The 19,993-nt window shown below is 43.1% G+C and overlaps 1 protein-coding gene across 2 annotated transcripts in view; it reads right to left on the bottom strand.

The window, feature by feature from the left end:
- Window positions 1-19,993, bottom strand: part of AKAP12 (A-kinase anchoring protein 12) — a 108,564-nt gene that overhangs the window by 18,015 nt on the left and 70,556 nt on the right. The window contains exon 1 of one of the 2 annotated variants that reach the window (XM_024122541.2): window positions 9,426-9,527. The exons of the other annotated variant lie outside the window; for it this stretch is intronic. Within the exon in view, the coding sequence (XP_023978309.1) occupies window positions 9,426-9,450 (25 nt within the window). The 5' untranslated portion in view covers window positions 9,451-9,527. Of the gene's footprint in view, window positions 1-9,425; window positions 9,528-19,993 lie in introns of those variants that run through there. 2 annotated transcript variants of the gene reach the window in all.

Consider the following 19,993-nt stretch of genomic DNA (forward strand, 5'->3'; position numbering starts at 1 on the left):
CTGCGTACCGCAAAAAAAAAAGAAAAAAAAAAAAAAAAAGAAAGAAAGAACACATATATTCTATGCGCCCACTCAAAGATAATGATTCAAAAGATCACCTGAGTACACGTGTAACTTATGTAATATTGTACATCAACTCTACTTCAATAAAAAAAATTTTTTTAATGTTGTAAGATCACCTGACCATCAATTTGTCAAGGTAAAGACTGGATAAAAGCAAGAATCAATGGGTGCTGGACTTCCCCGGAGGTGCAGTGGTTAAGAATCCACCTGCCAATGCAGGGGACACGGGTTCAATCCCTGGTCCGGGAAGATCCCACATGCTGCGGAGTAACTAAGCCCGTGTGCCACAACTACTGAGCCCACGCACCGCAACTCCTGAAGCCCACGAGCCCTAGAGCCTGTGCTCTGCAACAAGAGAAGCCTCTGCACTGCAACGAAGAGTAGCCCCCGCTTACCGCAACTAGAGAAAGTCCGCATGCAGCCACAAAGACCCAACTCGGCCGCAAATAAATACATAAATAAATAAATAAATAAGAATCAATGGGTGTTAAATGGGGGAGGGGGGGAGTTAGGCTGGGTACTTACATGCCTAATAGTCGAAAGGGTGGTAAAATCGGACAACAGCTCAACATCAACCTATGAGGGACAGATGGACATTGTGTACAATACCTTGAGAAGGAAACAATGTCACCTGCGGCTAAGAATGCACAACCTAAATTCAATTAGGAGAAAACAAACACAAAATAAGGAATGTGCTAGAAATGGGAAGAGAACTATATGCTTTGAACATGCCAATATCTAAAAGACAAAGGTTATACAGATGTTCCAGATTAAAACAGAGGCTAAACAGATTATGACGTAATACCTGACCTGAGGATGGATCTTGCAATGCAAGGGGAGAATGCTAAAAAGGACCTTATTAGATAACTGACAAGATTGAAAAAAGAATGGTAGATTATAAAATAAGTATTGTGATAATGTAAATATCCGACATTGATAACGGTACTATGATTATGAAAGGAAATATCTCTATTCTTAGGAAATACGCACTGACGCATCTAGGAGTGAAGGACCATGATGTACGTAACCTTTCCTCAGGTGATTCAGAAAGCTTCACATCTCATGCCTACATAAGACATAACAGGAACCTGTATGTTGGTTTTTTATTTTGTTTTGTTTCCCAACATAGAGCGAGAGAGTAAATAATGAAGCAAATGCGGCAAATGTTAAGAAGTGAATCTAGGTGAAGAGTACATGATGTGCCCTGTACCATTTTTATTTTTGCTACTTCCTCTAAGTTTGAAGTTATTGCTTTAAACAATCAATCAGAAGAATGGACAAGTGCAGATGACTAATGAAAATACAGAGAACAGCAAAAATGAAGAGGGTAATGATTCACCCGACCTGATTTTAGTGGCTCTTTGCCTCACATTATATACCATAAAACAAATTTTTATCAACGAACTAAATAACAGAAAAACTCTTCCCCTACCCCTCAAAGAAGAGACAGAATTCAGGTAGAAAGGAAGAAGATTAAAGACCAGAAGTTCTAGAGACAGACTGGTGTTTAAATTTCAGCTGCACCACCTACTAGCACTGGGCCCTTGGGCACATCTCTTGAAGTTTCTGTTCTCAGTGCCCTCACCTATAACACAGGTCCCCTCCACTACTAGCAAACGCTAGTTAGGAGGGTAAAACAGCTGGCAGTCTAGAATAAAAATAAAACAAAAGCCATTAGAATGGCTTTTTTTTTTTCTGCTTCACTGTTTTCCTCAGAACAGAAATACTTCCTTTTAATTACTTTTTACCAATTCCAACGGTGATCTATATGAATTGTAGAAGATTTAAAAATACAGAAAATTGGGAATAACATCCATAAAGACAATGTCCAGTGATAACGGCTATTAATATCTGTATTTTCTTCTGGATAGATTATCTAATAGTCTTCAAAACTATGACATACTGGCTGCATAATTTATTTTTATGTCCCCTTGTTTTTAGACGATTTATGCTGGTCCCATTTTTCATGATCACACTCACATGTATAAAGTCATTGTCCAAACCCGGGAAGAAGTTTTTGAACAGAAGAGGGCAGTCTTGAGCAGGCTTCAGCTCTCCAGACCTGGCAGCCTTGAGACACTCCTAGACCTTCAGCACCACAAGACGCTGCAGAAACCCATCAATTACATAAAGTTTAGGTGCTCTTTCAAGTTCTGTGAAGTCATATCGCACCTGTTTTTGACCCCCAGCATAAACACTTCAAGGGGGAAAATGGGCATTCTGAGATAGCTCCCTATCTGCTCTCCTCTTCTTTATTTGCACCCAGATCTAGATCCTCTTCCCCGATTTTGGACCAAGTTAAGGTCACAGGTAGATGAGCCCTACTTTCTGTCTGGAACTCCCTTCCTCCCCTTCCCTGCTTTCCCAGCCCAACTGTACACAGTACAGCAAAATCACCCCACATTTCCCAGGTTCCTGCTGAAGGCAGAGACTCCCAGACCATCATCCATCCCACCCACGTTCCAGTTTGTGGTTAGCAGAAAGCTCTTTAAAGGTGTTTCTATGAGCTGTCTGCATGCAGGTTCTAAGTGAGTTCAAAGATCTTAGCTTGGTGAGCAAACAAGGAGGCTGTTAAACGCATAAAAGAACAGCTAAATAAATAAATATCAGTGTAAAAATATAACAATACAGCTTATAATCCATGAAATTATAAGCAACTTATCAAAAAAAAAAAAAAAGAACAGCCAAAAAATGTGGGGTGGCAGGGAGCGGACCATGCCAGCAGGTTCAGCTGTTGGGAGTGAAAGAAGCAGGTGAGTGACAGGAAGCAGATAATAATGGTGGAGACGGCTTTCGGGGAAGATAGTCCAGTGTTCACCTGTTCGGACTTAGCATAGCAGAATCTACTCACAACCACACTTAACAAGCATTTCATTAATACATTTACTTTTAAATGACTTCAAAACCTCCTCTGCTCGGGCTGCCCTGGTGGCGCAGTGGTTGAGAGTCCTCCTGCCGATGCAGGGGACACGGGTTCGTGCCCCAGTCCAGGAAGATCCCATATGCCGCGGAGCGGCTGGGCCCGTGAGCCATGGCCGCTGAGCCTGCGCGTCCGGAGCCTGTGCTCCGCAACGGGAGAGGCCACAGCAGTGAGAGGCCCGTATACCGCAAAAAAACAAAAAACAAAAAAAACAAAAAAAACCTCCTCTGCTCTAATTCTGTTGACACATCAACTCCCTATGGAATTGCTGTCTGCCTTAGATTTGTCCAGTTGGATAGGAAGAGGAAAATCAAAAAGCTTGATCCTCTAAGCATCACTGATTTGGGGATGCACTTTCTTGGCAGCCAGAAAGTCTTCCACAAAATAACTGGTTTAGGGTGGGCCCCTCTGATACAATGTGTAATTATCCCTCATGCGGGGCTTTGAATTATCCGGCCATTTTTGCAGAACGCTGCTATTAATCCTGCAAGTTTCTCCAATACCCATAAAGTCCAAACACCGTGCTCCCATATTCAGCGATGCTGCGGTTTACCTAGAAACCCCACGTTCTCGCCAGGCATCAAAGATGGCCAAAAGGTTGGGAAAGGGAGTCGGTCAATGTGTCAACTGGGAAAGCTCTAGAAGGCAGGACCAGCAAATGCTTCATCTTCATGCGGTCCTGCTCGTCACTGGCCCTCTGCCCACCCCACAGACACTTCAAAGGGCGAGAAAACACTACCGTTCTTGCAAGGATGCCCATGCTCACCGGCAGCACCCTAAACATAGTCTTACCTGGACACGTGATTTGTGGCAACACGGTTTTCCACTAAAACCGTCAGTGGGATCAACATCATAGAAGTCTTGCTTCGTAAATAAACATCAACATAGAAACCAAGTATTTCTAGTCCCTTTTTCTGGGAGAAGATTCTAGTCGTATGCCTTTGTGAGTGAGTGTTACTATGTTGGAAACATTACTTGGAAAAGAAAAAGATGATTTAAAAATGACATAGGAAGTGCTTTCACTCACTTAATTTTCTGCATATGCCCCAGAAGGAGCCTCTTTAGGGTGGACATACAGCTTTATAGATGCAGAAAAGATAAAGGCGAGTGACGGGTGAAGCGATGGTGCAGCTTCTGAAGTTGTTTTATCAAAGACTTTGAATAAGCTTTTTGTTTGTCTTTATGTTTTTCTAAGACAAATGAAAGGTCTCCTTTTCTTTTCTTTTCTTTTTTTTTTAGCCACACTGAGCCGCTTGTGGGATCTTAGTTCCCCAACCAGGGATCGAACCCTGGCCCCCCAGCAGTGGAAGTGTGGAGTCTTAACCACTGGACCGCCAGGGAAGTCCCGAAAGGTCTCCTTAAAGAAAAAAGTGTGGAAAGTGAAACGGAGGAGAAAAATGACAGCTGGTAGTACATACTTTCTGCCCCTATATTTTTACTTTGAAAAGTATAAACTATCCTCAGGTACTACATAATAGGAAAACTTATAGCATATCTGTAATAGTAATAACCTATGAGTTGTTTAATATTTTGAACAGCTTAACAAGCCCTTCCAAGGCTAAAAAAAACCTACAGAACATTAATGAAGTCAAATAAATGTGAAAATATACGAACAGTTATATCTTCAGTAATGTCGAAAGAAATCAAAACTTGAAAGCATTTCGTGGACAGAAATTCCACTTTGGAAGAGAATTGTCAAAGCTTTTCCTTTTTCGGTGTTATCGTCTACTAAACTATGCTTATCTGCAGATAAATGTCCAGTCAATCCCAATTTATAAAATCAAGCACAAGAGATCTATGAGTATGGGCGAATATACATTTTCCCTGTGAAAAATTTCATAATCCTCCACCTCCCAAGTCCCAAAGGGTCCATGATCACAAGAGGTTAAAAGGTCCTGTACTGAATCCTGCTCCCCATGCAGACACCCTGCTCCCAAGCGCCACAAAATGCAACCACCATTTGTGGGTCCAAAAGCTGCAAGATCAGCATTCTTTTCTTACTCTTCCAAATACTCAGAGATTAAGAGATAAAAGTATGACTTGTTTTCTTTTACTTTAGAGGTTTAAAAGAAAAAAAAACTTTTAAGGAATATGTCGTATTATAGATTACAAAATGTTAATGGTTTTATCCAAATTTAGATATCTTTGTCGGATGAAAAGTGCAATATTGTAAACAGCTATAACATTGATTTTTTTTTCGGTTTAGTATAACCCGTGCTCTCCGTTCCCCACGCAAATTGGGGCTGCTTGCTGTGACATCTGGAACTGGTTAACTTTCCCCCATGATTTGCAGCACTGCCCTGAAATTTTTCCAGGAATTCTCCACATTCTAAATCCATCTCTATATCTTACACACCCAACCAACTATTCTCTTTCTAATGCTCATCAACCAAGAAACCTCCAAGGGGAGATGTGTCACTGGGGTTGAAACTCAGAGAACCAGAACCGCACACAGGGGCACACAGCTGATGCTCATCATTGGCCCTGGCCTTGGTAGTGGCGTCCAGTGGTCCCTTATACACCTGGGCAGGCATGTTAAAAATGTGGGCACCACGAAATCAATATCAGCATCCGTTACACAACGAGAAAGAGGTCCTTTACAAGCTACTCTGCAGCTGTGCTTCTTAGTAGCTGTGGAACACCAAGAGAAACTTAGTTTTCATGATAAAAAGGGGGTTAAAAAACCACTTTTTGCAGGATTTTTGTGGAAAATCATGATAATGGCCACCTCAGAGTGGGCACTCGGTACACGGCAGTTACTGGGCCAGAGTTGTGAGGGTATTAATTTCAGGTTTCACAAATCCCTTGATAACTAGTCTGCCTGCACGGCAGAGAGAAGCAGCCATGTGGGGGGGGGTGGATTTTTTTAATCTTGTAAAGTGATTTGCATAAAGAAGTGCATTATCAATCATCTAGAACTTTTGTGAATATTGGAGGATTCTTTCTTGCCAGTTTACTTTAGAGATAAAGAATACTGTTGCCCTAATTCCTCATGATAACTCTATATTTTGTCTCAATACTGTGTGTGAGTTAGGGAAAACAGGAAAGATATTTTCCTAATTCAAAAAGGTGGTGTTTTTTTGTTTTTTTGCCGGCATGCCACTGATACATGGGTGGGGAGGGGATACCTCTTTCATCATCGTGTCCAATTACTTATTTTCTAGTTTTTAAACTAAGCTACTGCTAACATGATGTGAGGGAAAGACTTCAGGAAAGGCAACAGAATGTGATGTGAATAATCAATCGTCTCCTACTTGAAGGTCTGCTGTATTCACTTCAGGGGGTTGTATGCACAGGGTCTGAGGAGGGGAGAATAATGGTCAGTATTAGATGACAGCTTTCCCCTGCTTTACAAAATGAAAACTCATTCCTAAGCAGTTCTACAAAAATGTCATCAATCCTGCTCCCTTCCTATTAATTGTGAAACTGAAACACATTTTCACATAAGGCAGTCCTAAAGCAGCCAAGAATAACTTTCTCCTATATTATTTATTTATTTTAAAAATATTTTTATTTATTTACTTAGGCTACGCTGGATCTTAGTCGCCGCATGCGGGATCTTTAGTTGTGGCATGCAGGCTCTTAGCTGCAGCATGGGGGGGATCTAGTTCCCCGACCAGGGATGGAACCCAGGCCCCCTATATTGGCAGCACGGGGTCTTAACCACTGAACCATCAGGGAAGTCCCTCTCCTACATTATTTAAATGAGCAATCCCAAAGTTACAAAAAACTTTTGCTATTCAATTAATCCTGAATGCCAATTTTAAAAGCCTTCATTGCTTTTCAAGATTCTGACCAGTTATTTAAAGACTATTGATTGTAAATCTTCCTCATCAGAATAACTTGCAGAGGGAAAAAAAAAACAGACGGTTGAAACTCCTTTTTAATTTTTACTTCTTCCATTATGGAATGTTTATTTGCTATAAACTTTTTGGAGTTTAAGATTTTCTGCACACTTTCTTTTTACCAGGAAAAAACACAATATTTTGCCACATCCTTCATATCAACATTGTAATAGTAAAACTCAGAAAGCAACTGATCCAATTATTTAAAGCTGCCTTAAAAATTAGACAGCGCTTGCAACTGTTTCCATTCATTTAGCATCCCATTAGGATTATCTGAACCAATTTTTTAAAGCCTCCAAGTATCCCAAGTTTGTTAACTCAACTTCTGCTTAAAAAGGACCACCTTCCTTTCCCATAAGAAACTGAGCATGTGCTAAACTCATCAAATAGTGATTATAATAAAGATCATACTGTACACAAAAAGCACTCGGAAAAAGTCATGATCATAGAAGCCCCACCCCCAGCTGTGACACCGCACAAACCACACTCCCAGGCAGGCTATCTCAGGGTTCAGCATTTATATATCTCATTCATAGAAAAATTAATGATCTGGGAAAAAAATGAATTTTGTGTTTTTAATTTTTAAGTTTTGTGTAGTCTAATAATACTTTCTAGGTATCATGTAAATTTTCACGCTAGGTACGGGGTAGAAAGGCAAGTTGAGTTAACTTGGGGAAGGAATTTTAAGGAAATTTCAAAGTAAACAAGCTCATCTATAGCAAGTGAGAGATACGGAGAAAAATTTTAAGTCCTAGAAATTCTATACTTCCTTCCCCCCCCCCCGGTACGCGGGCCTCTCACTGCTGTGGCCTCTTCCGTTGCGGAGCACAGGCTCCGGACGCGCAGGCTCAGCGGCCATGGCTCACGGGCCCAGCCGCTCCGCGGCATGTGGGATCCTCCCGGACCGGGGCACGAACCCGTGTCCCCTGCATCGGCAGGCGGACTCTCAACCACTGCGCCACCAGGGAAGCCCCTATACTGCCCTTTTAAGAAAACATGTATTTGGAGAACAGAGATCTCAAATATTTAGAGAAGAGCTGGTCTTATAAACCTAAATTAGCGAATGGAGTTTAATTTTGATGGGGGCAAAGGGCAGAAAGGAGGAGAAAACAGGCAGGTTCCTAAGGATTCAGGCTACAGTGCATTAGCATGAGAAGATCAAATAAGAAGCCAGAGGAGCTCTGAGTCCATTCCACAAGTCTGATATCTGTAACTTACTTGCTGGAGGTAGGTATTAACTATTATCATTCACACTCAACAGCCAGATTTCTAGAAAGCAAGCTTAAGAAACATACATTTTTATTATTCACTGCCCAAATACTGTTGCCTATTAGTCACCGATTTTACAGTAACTATGGCTTTATGAAAACCACAACACAGGCCTTTGTCACCTTCTGAGATGGGCCACACTCTGTCCTGTGGAGTGTGTTTCCCTCTAAATAAATCCACTTCTTACCTATCACTTTGTCTCTCACTGAATTCTTTCTGCGATGAGACATCAAGAACCTGAGCTTCATTAAGCCCTGAGACCAGGCAAGACTCCAGCCTCCATGACCTTCCCTGAGTTCCAAAGGGTGGATTCGAACAGTTGCTAATCAAGGGAGAAGCAGCCAAGAAACCATCTGAGGCAAGATTGAAGGAACCAGAGAACTCCTCAAGATTAGGAGATCGGGCTTCCCTGGTGGCGCAGTGGTTGAGAGTCCGCCTGCCGATGCAGGGGACACGGGTTCGTGCCCCGGTCCGGGAGGATCCCACATGCCGCGGAGCGGCTGGGCCCGTGAGCCATGGCCGCTGAGCCTACGCGTCCGGAGCCTGTGCTCCGCAACGGGAGAGGCCACAACAGTGAAAGGCCACAACAGTGAGAGAGGCTTGCGTACTGCAAAAAATAAATAAATTAATTAAAAAAAAAAAAAAAAAAAAGATTAGGAGACCAACCACCTGAGACCCTGCACACACCCTAATCTTGTCAGCAACCCCGCCCCTGAAGTATCCTTATAAAGCTCCTCATCAAATTCTGTCCCAGGTTGGGACACAGTTTTTCAAGGCAAGACCTGATGTGTCCCCTTTTGCCTGCCAAAGCAATAAAGCTATCCCTTTCTACTTCACCCCTCCGCCCAAAAAATAACCCACCACACAAACCAGAGCTAACATTTTCATCCCCTAAATGGCCAAGTGTACCTTCATTGCCAGTTCCTAATAAGCAGGTCAAAATGTCAAATACTGCAATTTCTCAACAACAGGAATTTACCTTTTTTAAATGACTATAGCAAGCAATTAGGCTTTCACAACCTATTTTCAAATTCACCCCAATCTAACATGCATCTGTTGGGGTGGGGTTGTCGTTCCCCTCCACCAGGGGAAGAGGTGCAACCCCCCACAAAATGCATTCCAGGTCTCCCCTGGGCCCGGGTCAGGAAGATTCCTGCAGAGGCAAAAAGAGAATGATCTTCTGATCAAAAAGTCAGCACAGTGAGAGCGTTAAACGACCTTCGGGATGTCCAGCCCCTGCCCTGCGGCCCCCGACCCGCCCATGTCCAAATGCAGGTTCCTCCACCTGCCACGGAGGCAGGACACAGCTGACCCGGCTTCCGCCTTACCTGTGATGGTGATGATCCCCAGCATCTTGGACGGCGCACTCCGAGCGGGGAGAGCGGCCGCCCTCGGCCTCTCCGGGCGGTTGGCTGTGGCCGCACGGGGTCTTGCCGGCGCCCCGCCTCCCGCCCCCGCCCCCGCGCCCCCCGCCCCCCGCCGGCAGTCTACGCTGTGATCGGCAAGAACGAAGCGCCAGGCCACCCTCGGAAGATCAGGGAGAGCCAGAGGTGCCTGCGGAGCTGCAGCCAGAAGCGGACTGAGGCTGCATTTCCCTGGCTAATTATGCGAGGACTCACGCACCCATCCGGGCCGGCGGGCTGGGCGCCCGGGGCTGGCCCGCCCGCCCTGCGCTCCGGGACTGGGCTCGGCGCTCTCCAGTCATGTGTTTCGCTTTAAAGGAGAGGAGCCCTCCCTGTAGCTGGCCTCTGTTCGTGGTCAGTAAGGCTCTGCAGAGAGACCCAGGGAGGGTTTCCGAGTTCCTGGGATGAATAAGACCAGAGTCAGCGGCATTTTATCTAAACCGTTACTTCATTCCTGGCACCGATTTACTTCTGTCTCTTAGCTCTTAATATTACTTAAAGGAAATAACTACACAGATATTAAACTCCACTGCCATTTAAAAAAAAGACTGGGTTCCGTACCCTTATGCTTGTTTAGAGGCTGATCAGGTGCAAAAATGCTGTTTCCTTTTTAGTACCTATAGCTTTTTATATTTTCACCATCTGCTTCTCACACAGGCACACACTCTGCACTGATCTGGGGTTGGCAGCCCTCAGTTGTCCTGTTTCCTGAACTCTCTGAGAAGGGCTGTTACAAGGCGAACATGTGTCTTCAACACTTGGTCCAGGCAACTTTTTCAAAGTCCAAATACTTGAGCATTACATCTGTTCCCCGCCCTTCGCCGCCCCCGCCAAGACGTGGTAGAAGTTAGTTAAACTTTCAGATCAAACTATGCCGTATTCCAATTTAGAGACACTACGGCATCTCTAACATACAGGCACACAGCATGAAAATCAGTCAGAACCGACATTTAAAGTTCAGAAATTTTCAAGAAGCCCTAAACTTGTAAAATCTTTTTTTTCACTGAAACTTCAGATTTGTTCTATATAAAGACACAGGATAAGTGATAAGTTGGGGGGTTCTTACGATTTTGACACACTATTTCCATTTAAGCCCTCCTGGGTTTGTTTCTTTTTTCATCCTTTTTATCTCTTCAAGCCTTGCCTGTCTGACCCCATTAGCACAGGCTCTCCCCCTAAGTAAACAAAAGAAAGGTTTACTATTGCTTTTTTTCTTCAGGCAATGAAGATTTTGTTCATCATTGCTCGGGGGCTGGGAGGAAGGTGGGGGGCTTGGAGTGGACCAGAGTGGGCACCGGAAAAAGGAGGGGGGAGGGGAACAGAATTATCAAGAAAGGCTAATAAGGGCTTTCCCTGGTGGCGCAGTGGTTAAGAACCCGCCTGCCAATGCAGGGCACACGGGTTCAAGCCCTGGTCCGGGAAGACACCACATGCCGTGGAGCAACTAAGCCCGTGCGCCACAACTACTGAGCCTGCACTCTAGAGCCCACGAGCCACACTACTCCCACATGCCACAACTACTGAAGCCAGCACGCCTACAGCCCCCTGCTCCGCAACAAGAGAAGCCACCGCAATGAGAAGCCTGTGCACCGCAACGAAGAGTAGTCCCCACTTGCTGCAACTAGAAAAGGCCCGCGTGCAGCAATGAAGACCCAACGCGGCCAAGAATAAAAAAAAAAAAAAAAAAAAAAAAAAAATTAAAAGAAAAGAAAATACTAATGAGGACAGACGTGTTGGCTGGCATGGCCCGTAGTTGCTCCCTCTGGCCACCAGGGGGAGCTACGCACCCTATCAGGCCTACACCGAGCAAGGTTAAGGCGGCACCGTTGCTGGCAACCAGACCTTGTTACAGAAATCAGCTTCAGCCTCCATAGATTGGATTTCCCTCATGTTCCGGCGAACACCCAGCCTGGCCATACGTCCAAGTGGGAACAGGGAGTGATGCGCCTTGTCCTGAGGCCTGGGAGCTGATTCCCAGAGTGAGCCACTTAGCAGTTTCCTAACCTTTATCTTCCCTAGCAGAGCCTTCACTTTGGTTCACAAATTGCTTCAATTACAGTGAGGGTCTGGTGTGTGTGAAACGTTGCTGGTGCTAATGGTCCCTGTGCAGTCCATAGAGTTAAGGGGTCGGGGCAGCTCCACATTCCTCTCTTCCGCCACCCCACCCCCAACCCTCGAGAGTCCTAGCTGTGCAAATCATGGATAAAGCCGACCCTGAAGGCTGCATTTAATGTAGACCACTCTACATTAAATGAGTGGTCTACAGCCTTCCCAAGGGTGTGTATCGGCCTGGGCTACCTCCGGGATCTGACCTCCCAGCTCTGCATCATTTCTCAGCACCAGCAGTTGGGGGCCGCAGATGGCTATCATCTGGCGCCACCTGAAATACACATATTCAAGTTCTGGGTGCATCTGTTGATTCTCACCTTGCTTGGCTGTGCCACCAGCTCCTTTCCTTTCTAAAAAGCCCAAACTCTAACAATAGGACAGGCATCAGCTGTTCGCCTGAGCTGAATGGAAGAAACATCACAAGGTCCAGGGCTTCCCTGGTGGCGCAGTGGTTGAGAACCCGCCTGCCAGTGCAGGGGACATGGGTTTGAGCCCTGGTCCCGGAAGATCCCACGTGCCGCGGAGCAACGAAGCCCGCGCGCCACAACTACTGAGCCTGCGTGCCCAGAGCCTGTGAGCCACAACTACTGAAGCCCGCACGCCTAGAGCCCATGCTCCACAAGAGAAGTCACTGCAACGAGAAGCCCGCGGACCGTAATGAAGAGTAGTCCCTGCTCGCCGCAACTAGAGAAAGCCCGTGTGCAGCAATGAAGACCCAACACAGCCAAACATAAATAAATAAAAATTTAAAAACAACATTTAAAAAGGTAAATGTATTGCTATTCAGCTTTGGTGCATAAACTTTGTTTCTTTTCAAGACACTGGTGAAGACAGTGACACAGCCCGTTTAATAATTCTTGGAGTGGTGGTTTAAACCAGGAGGCAGAGCAAGAGATCACGTGGCAAGCTGTTGCCTCTCTCAGCAGACAGTCCTCCTTGACCTCCCTCCACCTTGAAGAGTAATCAAGGATAGGGCATGTGGCTCGGCTGCCCGATAAGCCGCTGTGTGTCTTGGATTTACAAAGAAAGGTCATCAATCAGGATAAACGCTGGAGTAAAGATCAGACTTGAGGTCAGTGTACAATGCAGGCAACTTTCTTTGGTTACTACTTTCATTCCCTATTTGCTTGTTTCTGTTACATCAGAATTTTTAGAGGAAGACGTCATCACCCAAAGCAAAAATGATGGGAAAATGTTTACCAATATCATAAATGAGTGGATGACAAAAAAAGTGTTTTCCCAAAACTTCATGGTTCATTCAACAAATATTTACCAAGTTCTTGCTCCACGTTAATTATGCTAAGCCCCTAGGGGAGCTCAGTCTTGGGTGGTAGACACACCCAAAGGAAGAAGTAGGTACGCTCCAGTTTAACCCACCTCAGGTAACATCTCTGCTAGCCTCTGAAAGGATGGGGGATGTGAGGGGATAGCCCTACCTGAGGCCCACAGGAAGGCAGTCCCACAGAGGGAACAGCATGCGGAAAGGCATGACGGAGCACAACATTTAGGGAATATAAGTGAGTCCTTTATAGCTACAGGCTCAGAGTCTACTTGGGGAGACCAGGAGAAGGGAGGGACAGAGGTGATAACTGGAAATGAGACAAGAAAGATTACATGGGAGGCCAGATTATGAAGGGCTTTGAATGACATCTTAAGAACTTTGTAACAAATAACCCAATTAAAAAATGGATCAGGAATTCCTCAGCCGTCCAGTGGTTAGGACTCAGCGCTTTCACTGCCATGGCCCGGGTTCAATCCCTGGTCAAGGAACTAAGATCCCACAAGCTGTGCGGCGTGGCCAAAAAAAGAAAGGATGAAGGATCTGAGTAGACGTTCCTCTAAGGTAGATAACACAAATGACTGATGAGCACGTGAAAAGATACTCAACCTCGTGAGCCATTAGGAAAATGCAGATCAAACCCCACAATGAGATATCAATTCACACTCACTAGGATGGCTGTAATCAAAAAGACAGACAATATAACAAAGAAAGGAGACACTGGACCCTCATACATTGGTAGTGGGAATGTAAAAGGTGCAGCTGCTTTGGAAAACAGTCTGGCAATTCCTCAAAATGTTAAACGTAGATTTACCGTATGACCCAGCAATTCTACTCCTAGATATATACCCAAGAAAAGTGAAAACCTATGTCCACACAAAAACTTGTACAAGAATATTGGTAGCAGCATTATTTATAGCAGGCATAAAAGTAGAAGCAACCCAAATGTCCATCAACTGATGCATGGAAGAATAAAATCTGGTTTATCTTTCCAATGGAACATTATTCAGTAACAAAAAGAAATGAACTATTTATACATGTTATAACATGGAGAACCACTGAAAAAATATTGCTAAGTGAAAGAAGCTAGTCACAAAAGAGCACACAGTGTCATACTATTTAATTCCATTAGAAACAGGCAAATCTATAAAGACATAAAGTGGACTAGCGGTTACTCAGAACCAAAGAGTTGGAAAGACTGCTAACAGGTAAGGGGGTTCTTTACGAGGAAATGAAAATGTGCTAAAATTGACTGTGGTGATGGTGGTACAATTCTGTGAATATACTAAAAACCACTGACATGTATACTTTTTTTTTTTTTTTTTGGCTGCATTGGGTCTTCATTGCCGCATGCAGGCTTTTTCTAGTTGCGGCGAGCGGGGTTACTCTTCGATGCGGTGAGCGGGCTTCTCATTGTGGTGGCTCCTCTTGTCGTGAAGCACGGGCTCTAGGTGCGCAGGCGTCAGTAGTTGTGACACGTGGGCTCAATAGTTGTGGCTTACAGGCTCAGTAGTTGTGGCGCACGGGCTTAGTTGCTCTGCGGCATGTGGGATCTTCCCAGACCAGGGCTCGAACCCGTGTCCCCTGCATTGGCAGGCGGATTCTTAACCACTGCGCCACCAGGGAAGTCTCAGACATTATACTTTAAGTGGATCAATTGCATGGTACGTGAATATTTCATTAAAGCTGTTTTTTTAAGAAAAAAAAAAAAGAATTTTGTATGAGTTCTGGAGGCTGCAGGGAACCATTGGAGGTTTTAGAGCAGAGTTGGTGGCACAAAATTTGAACTGTGATTTAGAAAAAGTAACCAGGCAGTAACGACAAGGAGGAAGATGCTCTAGAAATAAAATTGATGGAAACCGTGGTGACCAAGGAGAGGAAGGAGTCAAGTTACATCACCCACTGTTGGATGAAGGAAGGCAGCAGCAGCCACGTGCATCTGAGATCATCGGAATGGTGTGAGGCAGGTGAAGTCAAAGGTCTGGAACCCTGAGGAAGAGGAATCTAAAGAAGGGCTCTGAGAATGGACAGAGATTAGCGGCCATCAAGGAGAAAATGGCATCAGAAGCCCAAAGTGGAGAGGATTAGCAGATGGAAATAGCAGAAACAGTCGGACACAACTCACAAAGTGGTGACTCAGGACGCGAGCTGAGGAAGCCTCGCAGTCAGGGGAGGCTGGACTAGTGGACAAAACGCTGCAATAAAGACAAGGACCAAGACACCAGGATCAGCACTGACGCTACGTTCATTAACTTCTTCCAAGGAGGCGTGAGTATTTAACCCCAAACTGAGCAACACTGGGAACTGTCGACTTGGACGCACACCAAATTCAGCCCCCGCCCAACACCCCATCCTTCTGTTCTCTTTTCACCCCAGTTTTACACTCAGAGGAAGATAAACCCAAACCCAGTGAGGTCACTTTTCCTCTGGCTGGAAAGGGCAGGTGAGAGCTAAAGGAGCATCTATGCACTGTTACTCCTTTAAAATGCTTCAGAGATAATCTCAGGTTGAGTTAGAAGCTGCTGCAAACTAATAACCATGAAGAAGATGAATATATACACTGAATTAAATGCACTGGGCAGGTTCTCCTGGGCTCAATGTATTTTCAAGTCTCTGCTGCTCTGCTACGAACACAGACAAATACCAGCTAATTGGATTTTACGGTCCAGTTGAGTTGGACATGTTTGTGTAGACATGGTTATTTTGATTCAAAATCCTCAAGACAAATAATCTGAAGACTAGCTCCTCAAAGGGACTATTGTAATACAATAGAAAAGCTAAGGGGGATTTAAAAGTCACTTAACAAGATAATTTATCCAAAAAAAAGAAAAAAGAAAGAAAAAAAAAAACCAGTCAAGGGGAAAATTATTTAAAAACTCAATCCAAGTAATAAAAGTGATGCAGAATAAGTTTATTTCTCCTCTTATTGAATTCACATGTTTTTATATTTTTTGCTTTGGCAATTCTGCTTTTATTAGCTATACCAAATGAAAGTATAGATTTATGTATGAAAATTTAACTGCTTGGGACATATAATATTTAAAGAACCTAAGTGTTCCAATACTAGGAAAATAGTACATTTAACTCTTCAGTGGACTATCTGGCAAAACAACATGTTTGAAGCAGTTAATGACAAGGAGAAATGCTTACATTGATATAGAAAGCCACACACCTCTTTGTTCAATATATAAACTATATATTCAATATAATCTTAGCTTTGCTTTCCAAAATGCATATATATCTGCACATAAGTGAGGGTGAGGAAAAAAAGAGCCCAGAAAGAAAACTAACGAAAGCCAACCACAGTGGAATTATGGGCAATTTCTGCCCTGATATTTTCCTACACTTTACACATCTTCGACAACAACCTCTGTTACTTTCACGGTTAGAATGCAGGCACATTTGACATCCAGCTTGGGCTTGCACAGGGTGGTCCAGCACTGCTGGACTTTGAACCTTAGAGCAATACCTCCGATTTTCCATTAAAAATGCAAGGCAGTCTAAACCATGATCAACTCCCAATCATGGAATATATAAATTAGCAAGCTGAAAGCAGATTAAAGTCAAAGTGTGATCTTTTAAAAATTAGGAAATAAGCAAAAAGGTGTTTCACTACCAAATTTGGTCAAGTATTTGCATAGCTTTCAAATTCTTTCCTGAGCGCCTTGTGTTCAACTCTTCTATTCCTCTTAGGACTCTGAACTCTCATCTTTGGTTTAGTCTAAAGAAGATTCCAAAGTGTTGAAAAACTAGCTGTAGTTCTGGTTCTTCTGATAGCAATATGGCCGGGGTAAAATATCTTTTAAATCTCTGGGCTCTGGGCTTCAACTGATGGGAGAATAAATACACCACCCATGCTAATGTTATTCTGAGGTGCAAATAAAGGTTAGCCTCAGCACTACTGAGTGCATTCTAAAAGCATAATAAATGTTAGCTTTTGTGCTTACTTTAAACTATACATTCCCCCATGGGGTAAAAATTGGTTCATGGTTCATCTTACTCTTTATATATGAAGCACAGATTTTATATATATATATGTGTGTGTGTGTGTGTGTGTATGTGTGTGTATATTTATATGTATATATATACATACATATTTAGATAGATATAGATATTACATAAACTGATATACAGTATATCTCTTCTATTAAAATTTTAGGCAGGTGGGGGGACCGCTAGGGAAAAAAAATGTCTGAAAAGACTCAGTGGGGCAGGGCAGCAGTAATGAAAAGAAGGTTGAGAAATACTGCTTTAAATATAGTTAAGCCTCATTTTAAAAAGTCCTTTGAAAAATACTTCTATAAAAAGCAAGAATACCCTTTATCATCAATTTCTCAGAAATGCATCCTAATAAGAGAAGCATCATCTTGCACTAAAAGTAATTAACCTGAGGCTCCCTCTCGATTTTTCAGAAGAGAATGAGACAATCTTTGATTTGCCTGAAGTCTTTCTCAAAAGGAGTGGGAGCGAGGGGCCAGCTGAAGGTTCACACTGGGAAGAAATAATGATGATTACCTACCCAAGACCCACTGACATTCCACAGTTGCCCATCTGAATTGTGATGTGAGCCCGTCAGCAAGCCACATGCAAGACTAAATTTTCTTTCATTTTTTTGGGCACCCAGCATGACTTGCGGGATCTTAGTTGCCTCCCGGGCAGTGAAAGCGCCAAGTCCTAACCACTGGACTGCCAGGGAATTCCTGACTTTAAATTTTCCGGTAGTCACATTAAAAAGAATAAAAATAAACATTTGAGGTTAATTTTAATATATTTTATCAAACCCAGTATGTCCAGTTACGTCAATAGGTACTCAATAAGAAAAATTATTAGGGAAATATTTTACATTCCTGTTTTGTACCATTTCACATGTAGAACACATCTCAAATAGGACCAGCCACATTCCAAGGGCTCAACAGCCACATATGGCCAGAGCACAACTTCTAAAACTACAAAAATAACTGCACATCTCTCCTTTATGCTAACTCATTTCCCAATGACAATTCATGTGGGATCTTAGTTCCCCGACCAGGGGTGCAACGTGCACCCCCTGCGTTGGAAGCGTGGAGTCTTAACCACTGGACCGTCAGGGAAGTCCCCTGCAATGACAATTCTAGCTCTGCTTCCATCTCCTTGCCTCCTGGACAGAAACAACCAAGCTATCCAATCACAGAACTGCCCTTACTTCAGCATCCAATCTAGAGATGACTCCTTTGTTTTCTCAGAATCATCCAGCATAAGCCCAAATCCTATAATAAAGCCCTCCCACCTCCCACATTACTCCATCACTGAGCCACCCATGCCTAGAATCCTCCCTTGGTGCAGCAGGCTAAATAATCCTAACTTGGTTTGACTACACATGAGTTCCTGCTGGTCTCTAAGCGGCAAGGAATTAAATATTAAATGGCCATCGATAGATTTAATTGGTACATCTGTCTCTTTCATTATCTCTTAATTTGAGTTAATATATTTGAATCTATTATTTTCCCAGCAACTTTTACTGTAATCATACACAATGATAAAGTGCTTAAAATGACTTTTTTTTTTTTTTTTTTTTTTTTTTTTTTTACTTAAAAGGTCAGCTAGTATATTTAGACTGGCTTCAAAAGTAATTGCAAAGCAAAAATTTACACTTGCAGGAGTAATAAATTTATTTAACCTGTAGTCACATGAATTAAAATTTACTTGTAAAGACAACTTTTCTACAAATCTAGAGTGTGATTGTTAAAAGTATATCTCTTTTTAAAGTCAAGGTAGAATTCACTGCCTAGACAAAGAGTAAATTCTGGGTGACAGAATTTACTTCTAATCCCTCCAGAAAACATAGCCCTGCTCACCAAAATTTACTGCATAAACTCCAAGGTCATGGGAATTCCCTGGCGGTCCAATGGTTAGGACTCCCAGCTTTCACTGCTGAGGGCCCAGGTTCAGTCTCCCTGGTCGAGGAACTAAGATCCCGCAAGCCACTCAGCACAGTCCAAAAAAAAAAAAAAAAAAAAAAGAGGAATGAATGTTTAGAACAAAAAAATCAGTTCTTAGAAATTAAAAATATAGTGACAAGATGAAATCTATTCTCGAGGACGTTCTCCCAGAGTAAAGAGATACAAACTAGAGAAAAAAAAAGTTTTACTTAGAACCATTCTAGAAGTTCTAAAATCTGAATAATAGTAATCTCGAAAAGAGAGCAAAGAAAAAGAGGGAAATGGAAGACATGACTTCCTACAAATGAAGTGCGTGAGTGAGTTTCTAGACGGAAAGAGGTCACAGGAACCCAGCATGTTGAATAAGTGGATTCACATGGAGATCCCTCATTGTTTGATCTTCCGAACACTGAGGACAAAAAGGACTCCGTGAGATAATGAGCCAACCAAGGGATTAAGATCAGAATAGCATCAGATGCCAATAGTAATACATTTATCAAGATGACACGGATAGAATCCTACTGTGTTAGAACACTGATCAGAAATTAACACAACTGGGGGAACGGTCAGGGCCAAGATTTGACAAGCATGAGGAAGACATCACATTTCCGTATACTGAGCTTCCTAAGTGAGGCCACAGAGCTTTAGGTGAATCCCAGGGGCTCTGCAAGAGGCTGCTTAGGGGCAAACCGTGGCTCTGCTAAGGAGACCTTTTCGACCTTCCACTTTATTTACAACTAACAATGACTTGAAAAGTGGGATTTCTCTTATTCTTATCTCTAGCTACTGTTATCACGTAAAGGCTGTCTGCTTATGATCATGTTGGGTGAAGTACCAAAAGGGCGACTAAGGATTCCAGCGTTAGAAGTACCAACGTGTATGGATATTTTCTTCTATCGTCTTCATTCTATTTGGCAGTAGTTCCTTTAGCAACATCCTTGATAGGGGAACTCCTTTATATACTTCTGAATCAATTTACTTCTCTCCTCCAATCAATTCTTTCAGTACGTAATCCTTGGTTTAAAGCAAACTAAGCTGTTCTCGTGTTTTAAAGAGTCTGAGAAATAAACTCTTCTTTCAAAGTGGGAATATTGAAATTAAAACCCCGTTATGCTTGGCAAGCTTCCATCAAGCACATCCATATCTGAAATATATATATCAGCCCTGGCATTTTTCTTTGAATGTGA

The sequence above is a fragment of the Physeter macrocephalus genome, chromosome 10, assembly GCF_002837175.3.
Source record: "Physeter macrocephalus isolate SW-GA chromosome 10, ASM283717v5, whole genome shotgun sequence".
NCBI classification, from domain to species: domain Eukaryota; kingdom Metazoa; phylum Chordata; class Mammalia; order Artiodactyla; family Physeteridae; genus Physeter; species Physeter macrocephalus.